This window comes from Oncorhynchus tshawytscha, linkage group LG02 (assembly GCF_018296145.1).
Source record: "Oncorhynchus tshawytscha isolate Ot180627B linkage group LG02, Otsh_v2.0, whole genome shotgun sequence".
Lineage (NCBI taxonomy): Eukaryota > Metazoa > Chordata > Actinopteri > Salmoniformes > Salmonidae > Oncorhynchus > Oncorhynchus tshawytscha.
Window position 1 is genome coordinate 75150021 of NC_056430.1, and position 12500 is coordinate 75162520.

The 12500-nt window shown below is 42.8% G+C and overlaps 1 protein-coding gene across 1 annotated transcript in view; it reads left to right on the forward strand.

Moving 5' to 3' along the window:
• The window catches only part of cacna1ab (calcium channel, voltage-dependent, P/Q type, alpha 1A subunit, b), a 137780-nt gene that overhangs the window by 59225 nt on the left and 66055 nt on the right, over positions 1 to 12500 (forward strand). Inside the window, exon 26 of the mRNA XM_042305507.1 lies at positions 1036 to 1044. Within this exon, the coding sequence (XP_042161441.1) occupies positions 1036 to 1044 (9 nt within the window). The remainder of the gene's footprint in view (positions 1 to 1035; positions 1045 to 12500) is intronic.

Consider the following 12500-nt stretch of genomic DNA (forward strand, 5'->3'; position numbering starts at 1 on the left):
TTTCCTGGCCTAACACTGTCTGTGTGTCTCTCTTTCTCATCCCTCCATCTCTCGTTTCCTCTGTGCCTGTTGCTCTGTTTCCTGGCCTAACACTGTCTGTGTGTCTCTCTTTCTCATCCCTCCATCTCTCGTTTCCTCTGTGCCTGTTGCTCTGTTTCCTGGCCTGGCCTAACACCTGTTGCTGTCTGTGTGTCTCTCTTTCTCATCCCTCCATCTCTCGTTTCCTCTGTGCCTGTTGCTCTGTTTCCTGGCCTAACACTGTCTGTGTGTCTCTCTTTCTCATCCCTCCATCTCTCGTTTCCTCTGTGCCTGTTGCTCTGTTTCCTGGCCTAACACTGTCTGTGTGTCTCTCTTTCTTGTCATTGTTTTTGTTGATTGTTTGTTGATTATTTCTCTGACTAGTCACACAGCACGGGCCTGACCTCTTTCTCTCTCTCTCTCTACCCATCTCTCTCTCCGTCCTAAGCGGCCTCTCCATCTCTGTGTCTTTGTGTCTCATCCACACTCTCACTATGAGACTCAACTCTCTAGTCTACATCTGCCTTTTCCATGTCTTTCATTCATCATCACATCTGCACATTTCACTCTTTACACTCCTCTCAACCAGCCACAAGTCAGCCGGCCATCTTACTAATGATTCCTCCAGTTTACCTTACACGACTCACTCCAACACTTCCCCACCACCACCTTCCCAAACCTAGCCCTCAGCTGCCCTCCCACCCAACTACTTGCATCTAACCCCTGCCTCCCACCTCCCTCCCCAACCTAGCTCACTGTTGCATCCCCCTCCAACCTGCCTTCCCCCAAAAACCTCCCAACTCCCCAAACCCCACTAAATGCACCCCTACCCAATCACCCGACCACCTAATCCCTCCCCCAACTTTCTCCACATCTCCCAGCCTTCAACTGCACCCAATCATCCTCTCCCTCCCACCCTCCCACCCTCTCCCCCAAACCTCCTGAGAGCGCCCCTGTCCCCTTACGCTGTGTGAGGCTGAGGGTTCCCCAGGCACCCGGTAACCCTCTAGTGCCCAGGTCGTTCTGGTTCAGAGCTGCGAGGCACACACCTTGCCCTGTCCTCCCGTTACATCACACACCTCACACACGCACACTCACACACCTCACACACCTCACACACACACCTCACACACTCACACACCTCACACACCCGTTAATGGTCACCGGTAATCACTCCACTCATCCACCAGAAGAGCAGGTATTTTACTATTTATTATCCTCTGCACGGCCTGGGGGAGCCTGGGGGAGCCGAGAAAGGGAAGGAGGGAGGAGAGGGGTGAATGTTTGGGGCAGGTCACTGAGGGTGGAATGATTTTTTATCTCGAGATATTGTCTGCATATCGACAGTTGTATATGGATATATGTGCCTGGATGGAGGAAGGAGAGAGAGAAGGAAAGAATGAAAGAGTGTGTGTGTGTACATCCTCCTCAGCTCCAATGGCATGCCTGCACCGGTACTCACATGGATTACATGATGACATCACACAAACCTGGCTGGGATGTGTTACGATGAGGTGCTGACAGTGTTGATGATGTAACAAGAGGAAGAAGCTGAACGTGTCCTTGTGTCTTCACGGCAATGTTGGATTGAGATGTCACTAACATTCTATGATGCAGAATGTGACCAATGTTTTGATCTGTGCTACACATAGAATTAGGAATTAGAATACTAGAATGGTCATGAACCTTCTTATGATGGGATAAAGGTCAGCCATTTTGGTCAGGGCATTGTGATAAGATATTGTGTAAAATAATGAATTCAAAGAATGTATCTGCACTGTGTTTGTCAGCTAGCTAGCCAGACAGTTTTAGAGGAATGATTCCAATAATTATTCAAATAAACTGCCAATATGCCAACATTCCTTTCAAACAATGCAGTCAACCCACAGCCATACACTGAAATCAGTTGATGATAGGACTTAGACAAGTTGTAAATGCAACAAGTACTGATTGTATCATATAATTGCACTCACAGCATTCCAAGAAAACACAAATTGAGACATTAATGGTCTGTTTACATATATTTTAGAGGCTATTTACAGACGTGGAAAAAGTTACCAATTGTCACACTTGAGTAAAAGTTAAGATGCCTTAATAGAAAATGACTCAAGTGAATGTGAAAGTCACCCAGTATAAATATACTTAAGTATCATAAAGTAAATGTAATTGCAAAAATATACTAAAGTATCAAAAGTGAAAGTATAAATAATTTCAAATTCCTTATATCAAAACCAGCCGTTTTGCTGACAGCTGTTTTGCTATGGCTTTAGTCATCAACCTAGCAAGAGGGCAATATTTTATTAATGTAGTATAGTGTGTAGTATAGTGGTGTAGTATAGTGGTGTAGTATAGTGTGTAGTATAGTGTGTAGTATAGTGTGTAGTATAGTGTGTAGTATAGTGTGTAGTATAGTGTGTAGTATAGTGGTGTAGTATAGTGTGTAGTATAGTGGTGTAGTATAGTGTGTAGTATAGTGTGTAGTATAGTGTGTAGTATAGTGTGTAGTATAGTGTGTAGTATAGTGGTGTAGTATAGTGTGTAGTATAGTGTGTAGTATAGTGTGTAGTATAGTGTGTAGTATAGTGGTGTAGTATAGTGTGTAGTATAGTGGTGTAGTATAGTGTGTAGTATAGTGTGTAGTATAGTGTGTAGTATAGTGGTGTAGTATAGTGTGTAGTATAGTGGTGTAGTATAGTGTGTGGTATAGTGTGTAGTACAGTGTGCAGTATAGTGGTGTAGTATAGTGTGTAGTATAGTGGTGTAGTATAGTGTGTAGTATAGTGATGTAGTATAGTGTGTAGTATGTAGTATAGTGGTGTAGTATAGTGTGTAGTATAGTGTGTAGTATGGTGACGTAGTATAGTGGTGTAGTATAGTGGTGTAGTATAGTGGTGTAGTATAGTGTGTAGTATAGTGTGTAGTATAGTGTGTAGTATGGTGTGCAGTATAGTGGTGTAGTATAGTGTGTAGTATAGTGTGTAGTATAGTGGTGTTGTATAGTGTGTAGTATAGTGGCGTAGTGTAGTGTGTAGTATAGTGGTGTAGTATAGTGTGTAGTATAGTATGTAGTATAGTGTGTAGTATAGTGGTGTAGCATAGTGTGTAGTATAGTGGTGTAGTATAGTGGTGTGGTATAGTGGTGTAGTATAGTGGTGTGGTATAGTGGTGTAGTATAGTGTGTAGTATAGTGGTGTAGTATAGTACGTAGTATAGTGTGTAGTATAGTGGTGTAGTATAGTGTGTAGTATAGTGGTGTATTATGGTGGTGTAGTATAGTGTGTAGTATAGTGGTGTAGTATAGTGTGTAGCATAGTGGTGTAGTATAGTGTGTAGTATAGTGGTGTAGTATAGTGTGTAGTATAGTGGTGTAGTATAGTGTGTAGTATAGTGGTGTAGTATAGTGTGTAGTATAGTGGTGTAGTATAGTGTGTAGTAGCTTTCACCTGGAATTGTTTAATAATGTCTGAGAAGAAAACACTTTTTGACCCAAATGATCTAGTACAATAAAAGTATAATAAAACATATTCAAAGATGATGATCAATTAAATGACATTGTGAATGAATAAGCCTTTGCATACGTTATAATATAGTATAGTATATAGTTATAGTCTGTTTTAGGAACAGCTACCCAAAATATTTCACCTTCTTTATTACCTTACCAAACATATCATGACATTAGTGAGAGTCAAAATCTGTCAAATGTGGGATTGTCTAAACTTTTGGGCCATTGAAACAGTGTGCATTCCTCCTATAGACAACGGGAGGAGGGCTATGTAAAGGGCATTTTGATTTAACTTCCACAGATATATATATTTTTTTACTTACTTTAGGTTAAAGGAAGTGTGTAGGTCCCATTATTTATCATAGTGCTAGGAAGGTTACGTTGCAGTGATATAAATTGATGTTACTGCTGACCACCAGAGGGAGTCCAATACAAGTTTATTTGACAGGACCATTTTTTTTTTTTTTTACCTTTATTTAACTTGGCAAGTTAGTTAAGAGCAAATTCTTATTTTCAATGATGGCCTGGGAACAGAATGACAGAATTTACCTTGTCGGCTCGGGGATTACGCTCTAACCAACGCTCTAACCACTAGGCTATCTGCCGCCCCAATGGTCCTAGGAAGGTCTGGATCGCTAGATTGCTGTCTTCTGACATGAAATGGTGGAAAATCAATAAAACAAGTTGTGTAAACATACATATTTTTAAGAGGTTGCAAACCAGACTGCACAATGTTCAAAAATGTTTTAATTATTGATAGACATCATTTACCAACAAAGCATTTGTGTTTAGTGAGTCCGCCAGATCAGAGGCAGTAGGGATGACCAGGGATGTTCTCTTGATAAGTGTGTAAATTGGACCATTTTCCTGTAATTTTGCGTGTCAGGGAAAATGTATGGCTAGAAAAGTGCATTATTTTATTTAGAAATGTAGTGAAGTTGTGCCACCAGAGACTCTGGGTTTGAGTCCAGACTCTGTCGCAGCCGGCCGCAACCGGGAGGCCCATGGGGCGGCGCACAATTGGCCTAGCGTCGTCCGGGTTAGGGAGGGTTTGGCCGGCAGGGATATCCTTGTCTCATCGCGCACTAGCGACTCCTGTGGCGGGCCGGGTGCAGTGCACGCTGACCAGGTCCCTAGGTGTATGGTGTTTCCTTCGACACATTGGTGCGGCTGGCTTCCGGGTTGGATGCGCGCTGTTGTTTCGGAGGACGCATGGCTCTCGAACTTCGCCTCTCCCGAGTCCGTGCTGGGAGTTGTAGAGATGAGACAAGACAGTAACGACTAACAATTGGATACCACGTAATTGGGGAGAAAAAGGGGGTTAAAAAATAAGAAATGTAGTGAAGTTGTCAAAAATATAAAAAGTCAAGTACAAATACCCCAAAAAACTATTTTCACTTAAGTACTTTACAAAACTGGCTATTAATACAGACAATTTGTATATAAACTATCTTTGTAATCATATGACAATATTTTAGGTTGACGATAATTATATTACACAATTTCTGATATATCACATGCCCACATAAGTAAAATCAGGAATCTACTGCCAGTCATTCCAATTAGACTGGTTTGAAGTTCTCCCTGTCCAATATTGCTTCCATTTTCACCCCATTCTGGACCTTTGAGGATTTATGACATGGCCCCTCTAGTAATTTAATTGGATCTCTATGGTGCTACCAAGGTGACCTTTTGTGTTTCTGGACAGCTGCAGGTTGCTATGGTTACTAGATTGTTCATGTAGCATGAATGTGACAATAACAAGGTCGCTAGGGTAACTTGATTGATGATGTAACATGCAGTAATTGTACATGTGCATTGAAAGAGTGTGACAAGTACAACGCTAGGAGACCACAAGGACTGAGGAAGGTGTACATACAAGGGTGTATATATGCACAGCATTGATCAATACATATCCAGTGCCTTGCAAAAGTATTCATCCCCTTGGTGTTTTTCCTATTTTGTTGCATTACACCCTGTAATTTAAATGTATTTTTATTTGGATTTCATGTAATGGACATACACAAAATAGTCCAAATTGGTCAAGTGAAATTCAAAAAATTACTTGTTTCAAAAAAATTCAACAAAAACAAAATCGGAAAAGTGGTGTGTGCATATGTATTCACCCCCTTTGCTATGAAGCCCCTAAATAAGATCTGGTGCAACCAATTACCTTCAGAAGTCACATAATTAGTTAAATAAAGTTCACCTGTGTGCAATCTAAGTGTCACTTGATCTGTCACATGATCTCAGAATATATACACCTGTTCTGAAAGGCTCCAGAGTCTGCAACACCACTAAGCAAGGGGCACCACCAAGCAAGTGGCACCATGAAGACCAAGGAGCTCTCCAAACAGGTCAGGGACAAAGTTGTGGAGAGGTACAGATAAGGGTTGGGTTATAAAAAAACATCAGAAACTTCTAACACCATTAAATCTATTATTAACAAATGGAAGGAATATGGCACCACAACAAACCTGCCAAGAGAGGGCCACCCACCAAAACTCATGGACCAGGCAAGGAGGGCATTAATCAGAGAGGCAACAAAGAGACCAAAGATAACCCCGAAGGAGCTGCAAAGCTCCACAGCGGAGATTGGAGTATCTATCCATAGGACCACTTTAAGCCATACACTCCACAGAGCTGGGCTTCACGGAAGAGTGGCCAGAAAAAAGCTATTGCTTATAGAAAAAAATAAGCAAACATGTTTGTTGTTTGCCAAAAGGCATGTGGGAGACTCCCCAAACATATGGAAGAAGGCACTCTGGTCAGATGAGACACAAATTGAGCTTTTTGGCCATCAAGGAAAACACTATGTCTGGCACAAACCCAACACCGCTCATCACCCCGAGGACACCATCCCCACCGTGAAGCATGGTGGTGGCAGCATCATGCTGTGGGGATGTTTTTCATTGGCAGGGACTGGGAAACCCATCAGAATTGAAGGAACGATAGATGGCGGTAAATACAGAGAAATTCTTGAGGGAAACCTGTTTCAGTCTTCCAGAGGTTTGAGACTGGGACGGAGGTTCACCTTCCAGCAGGACAATGACCCTAAGCATACTGATAAAGCAACACGAGTGGTTTAAGGGGAAACATTTAAATGTCTTGGAATGGCATAGTGAAAGCCCAGACCTCAATCCAGTTGAGAATCTGTGGTATGACTTAAAGACTGCTGTACACCAGCGGAACCCATCCAACTTGAAGGAGCTGGAGCAGTTTTGCCTTGAAGAATGGGCAAAAATCCCAGTGGCTAGATGTGCCAAGCTTACAGAGACATACCCCAAGAGACCTGCAGCTGTAATATCTGCAAAAGGTGGCTCTACAAAGTATTGACTTTGGGGCGGTGAATAGTTATGCATGCTCAAGTTTTCTGTTTTTTTGTCTTATTTCGTGTTTGTTTCACGATGAAAATGTTGCATCTTCAAAGTGGTAGTCATGTTGTGTAAATCAAATGATACAAACCCCCCCTAAAATCAATTTTAATTCCAGGTTGTAAGGCAACAAAATAGGAAAAATGTCAAAGGGGGTGAATACTTTCACAAGCCACTGTATACTGTTATGTATGATGTGTATGTTTGTAGTGTATGACAGTAGTTTGAACTGCCTATAGTTGGTGGTCCTCAACGTGGCTGTTTCTATGGAGACTGATAGGTTTGTTGACTCTCTCTGCGAGTTTAAAATCACTCCACTGGCCTACTGCACCCTCTCCAGCATGACGTCCCCCTCCCTCCCCTCCAAGAGGATGCTTCCCTCCCTCCTTTCTCCCTCCTTACTTCTCTCTTTCCTCCCGCCACCTTTCCTTGTTCCTGTGATATTTCTCCTTACTCCTCCTTTTCTCCTCTCTGCCTTCCTTACCTCCTTGGTGGCCTGTTCTCCTCTCCCCCAACCTTTCAACCCTCCTCCTCTCCACCCTTCCCATCCCACTCCCTTCCTCTTCTCCTTTACTCCTCCTCTTGTCCACTTCCTCCATTTGCTCAGGGCTACCCTGATGCTCAGGGTTAGGGCTCCACTTGTTTCTGTGGAGCCTTGATTTGTTGAGTCTCACATAGGGGGAGACAAGACTGTCGAGTTAAGGTTTTTGACTCAACAAATCCGCTTCTGGCACCGTCATTGAATGACACTGGACTGTCACAATGATCGAGAACTGCATGTTTACGAGCCACTTTGACTATGCATTTGAATCTGTGTGTGTGTGTTTGTATGCGTGCGTACTTACGCCTGTGTGTGTATGCATGTGTGTGAAGATGTATCGTGCGCGTGTCTGTTTTTATGGTTACCGTATGTAGATGAACAGTATCCACTGTTCTACGGTGTCTACAATATTTACTGTTCTCTCTCAATGAGCAGAAAACTACCCCAAAATACATTTGTTAGATCCCACGCCTAACCTGCCCTGTGTTGTACAGTATTACAGTACGTCCGTGCCTTGCGGGGCCCATCAGATAACAGTAGATTTAATGAGATGTTTGTCTCAGTTAAGACCTGGCTAATTGATGGTTATTAAGAGATAAGATCAGTTTTACTATTAAATAAATACAGCCGTTACTGTGAAGAAAGGCTTCAGGGACTTTCCACCTGACTTCTCCACCTCTTTAGAGAGAACTTAGTGGAATATTGTGTTTAGTTATTTGACTAAATATATTGCTGAGTAGGATCGATAAGTATTGCTGTTGAATGAATACAGGGATAGAGAGATACGTAGAGGGCCGAACCGATCCCTCTAACCATCAATGAATGGCTTTGAGGCTCCAACAGGAGAGTAGGGCTACAGTCCAAACACTCCCCCTCAGCCCTCGCCACTTTCCCTCTGGAGAATCCCCGTCGAAACCGGATGCAGTTTGATTGCCATCTTAAGCGGAGGTCCAGCTCCCAAACTTTGCCCCCTCAGCCCTCGCTTTAGCTCAGAGGAGCGAGTGAAGAACTTTGCCCCTCAGCCCTCGCTTTAGCTCGGAGGAGTGAGTGAAGAACTTTGCCCCCTCAGCCCTCGCTTTAGCTCAGAGGAGCGAGTGAAGAACTTTGCCCCTCAGCCCTCGCTTTAGCTCGGAGGAGCGAGTGAAGAACTTTGCCCCCTCAGCCCTCGCTTTAGCTCAGAGGAGCGAGTGAAGAACTTTGCCCCCTCAGCCCTCGCTTTAGCTCGGAGGAGCGAGTGAAGAACTTTGATCACTTGTGGGGTTGATATGACCCACAATTCAATGCAAACTGTAGTCACATGTCAAACTCTGGTGGTCAGACAAAATTAGGATTTTATCGTTGGCAAATTGGCTTAGTCTCGTAGTGAGGAGCCTATAAAACGTAGATGGCTCGCATCCCGAGTGGCGCAGTGGTCTACGGCACTGCATCCTGGTTTGAGTCCAGCCTCTGTCGCAGCCGGCTGCGACCTGGAGACCCATGGGGCGGCGCACAATTGGCTCAGCGTCGTCCGGGTTAGGGGAGGGTTTGGCCGGCAGGGATTTTCTTGTCCCATTGCACACTAGCAACTTCTGTGGCGGGCCAGGCACAATGCACGCTGACACGGTCGCCAGGTGTACGGTGTTTCCTCTGACACATTAAGCAGGCATTGTGTCAAGAAGCAGTGCGGCTTGGCTGGTTTGTGTTTCGGAGGACACACGGCTCTCGACCTTCAGACCTCCAGACCTCCAGAGTCCGTACAGGGGTTTCAGCGATGGGACAAGACTGTAACTACCAATTGGATTCCACGAAAATGGGGAGAAAAGGGGGTTAAAAAAAACGTAGATAGCTTCATAAATATATTTTTGGGAATTCTGTAATTTATTGGAATAAATTATCAAACTATAAAACTAGCTAGCCAGTTATAGGTAACTGTAGCTAGCTACCTGACAGGAGTGCTTGCTGGATACGTTAGCTTACTAGGTACATTAATAGCTTTAGGTTGGTTGTTTTTAAGTTAAACTTCAAGATTTGCACCAAGGACGTTGCCTCTCCGATTATCACTCTCCCTCACTTGGGCAATGGACATTTAAGGTACACTTGGATGTAAAACGTCATTCAAGGGCAGAGGGTTTACGGACGAGGGCTGTCTACTTTGAGTTTGGACTGCAGCCTAGGTATAATATAATAGTGTAGGTAGTAAGTGAGTAGAAGTAATTATAATAGTATATATAGTGCTAGTAATATTCATAGTAGTAAGTAGCACTGTATGTATTAATAGTAGTACTACTAATAATGTAGTAAGTAATGTAAATAGCAGGTAAATAGGTAATAATGCATGTGGCAGGTTTAAGACTTCGCCACCTTTTGTAACAGAACCTAGTTACAATTGTTAAAATTGAGTCATGTTTAGATAGTCTCAGTAAGGCTTTCTATGTATATGTAATAAGAAAAAAGAAAGGTCTCCACTATTAGTAGTATTATGTAATCAAAAGAAATGGATCTGCACTATTACCAATTTATTAAGGTAATCAAAGGAAATAAGTAAGTGTCATTTTTTTGTGAACAGGTATGTAAACATTCCATCTTCGACATCACAGTTGTTGTCATAGCAACCAGAGTTGGTGGGAGGAGTCAGAGTGTTGGGGAGGGGTTTTGGGTTTATATCTATCCAAAAGCACTCCATCTTGCTTTCCTCTCCTATTTTCTCTGTCTGTCTCTCATATGGGTGTTTTCTCCTTCTCCAAATCCCTTCCCCCTTTCCTGTCTCTAGCTGTGTTTTCTATCTCTGTAAGTGTGTCTCTGTATTTCTTCCTCTCTTTCTCCCTATCCCTCCATCTTTTGTTCTTTCTCTCTGTTGCTGTCACTGACCCTTTCTCGCTGTCGTTGCCTTGGTGATTTCTACAGGAGCTTCGCAAAGTAAAGTAAAGTTCTGTCTCTGTCTGTCTCACTGTCTCTCTCTCTGTCTGTCTCACTGTCTCTCTCTCTTTCTGTCTCTGCTGTCTCTGCTGTCTCTCTCTCTGTCTGTCTCACTGTCTCTCTCTCTTTCTGTCTCTGCTGTCTCTCTCTCTCTCTCTTTGTCCGGTCCAAAATGGCTTCTCTCTCTTTCTGTCTCTGCTGTCTCTCTCTCTGTCTCTGCTGTCTCTCTCTCTTTCTGTCTCACTGTCTCTCTCGCTTTCTGTCTCTGTCTGTCTCTCTCTCTCTCTTTGTCCGGTCCAAAATGGCTTCTCTCTCTTTCTTTCTTTGTTCCTCTAGTCGTTCCACTCTCATTCTCGCCGTTGCTCGTTGCCTTCTCTTCCTCCATTCACTGTTGTCACACCCACATTTGGTCTGCCTGTGGACCATTCCGGAACCCCTCCACCTCCAGGAACCAATAGTAACGCTTCATGATATCCCCCTAAAATGATTAAATGCAGTACAAACCGGATGCATAGTGTATTGCTTAATGTAGCTAAAGCAAGTGTTAAAAATCTGAAAGATGCAATTCACCAATGAACATAGATGCTATCATTGTATTAATAGGTGTCTACAGTGCGATATATACTGTAGCTAATTGCAACTTGCTATCATTGTACCAGTATCTGTAATATACTGTAGCTAATGCAACATGCGTCTTGCTAATGCTACTTACTATCATTGTATAGGTCTATATACTATAGCTTATGCTAATGTTTTATATAGTAGCTTGATGCTCACACTATGTATTGCAGCTAAAGGTAATGCTAATCGCATATACTGTAGCTATTGCTACATGGTAATGCTATATACAGTAGCTTATGCTACATGCTAATCGAATATACACTAGCTGATGCTACATGCTAATGCTATATACAGTAGCTAACGCTACATGCTAATGCTATATATAGTAGCTAATGCTATCATTGTATAGGTGTCTATAATACAGTTGCTATAAATGCAAATTCTTAATGCCTATCCCGAGAAGAGCTTTTCTCTAATACTCTCATACTGCTCTGATAGAGAGGACTCTAGTCTATTCAGTCTATTGAGGATCAGCAGAGTAAGGCATATTGATTATCGAAGCACACACAAACAACACACTACAGTTGCCAAAGACCAGACTCAATCAATCACCAATGAATTGAATTGTCTTGAGAATTTGAGAGAGCAGACCTCTGCAGTTCATAGTTAAAGGCTTGATGAAAGACCTCTCTCTCACACACACACACTCTGCTCCTGCTCCTTGGCAGTCCTCCAGCGGACAGTCCTTGTTTTTAAAATGGCTGTCATTCCACTTACAGTAAAGATCAACTCTCTGATATGGTCCCCTTGACGGGGAGATTTTTCTTTCCCTGATATTGTTTTATAGGCAGTACAAATCATGGGATCTACAGCCCCCTATTGTTATGAATAAAAGGAAGTAGGCACATAAAAACACAGGATGTCGTTGGTCATTTACCACAACAGGCTGCATCTGAAATAGCACTCTATTCCCTCTATAGAGCCCTAGGCCTTGTCAATAGTGGTGCACTATATAGGGAACAGGGTGACATGTTGGACGCAGCCCTGATGACACAGACTAAATTATTCCTCCTTCTGGTTGAATGAACTGTTCTGTGTTCTATCTGTGATGTCACATCTTGTGACTGACATCAGCAACGTCATATGGCCACGTCCCAATCGTCTCAGATAGCATCCTTTCCTCGTCTCCTTTCCTTCAAGTCACATCACTTATCTGAGGGTGACAATAAACCGGAATGGTATCCAGCCCTTTTATAGGCAGCAGTATAAGGAGATAAGGAAAGGAAACCATTCAACCCTGTTGGGACTGAGGGTTATGAGCCCATAATGGATTATGAGTCCATAATGGTATCAGGCTCATGGATTATATTGTTGAAATGATAATCCTGCCTTGTAATAATACTATAACACCCTGACATCCACTCACATTCTCCTGGATAATGAAATGTTGTGAAAAAGAAAGAAAGAGGTTTGGCTGGGCATCCCGTCAGATGTCTGTTGATAATATTTAATGGTTGAAACATGCTTCTCATGAGTCTACTGGCCATGAAACCAGCTGATCAAACAACTGATCACATATCGGTTCATGTGATTCATATAGAAGGATTCT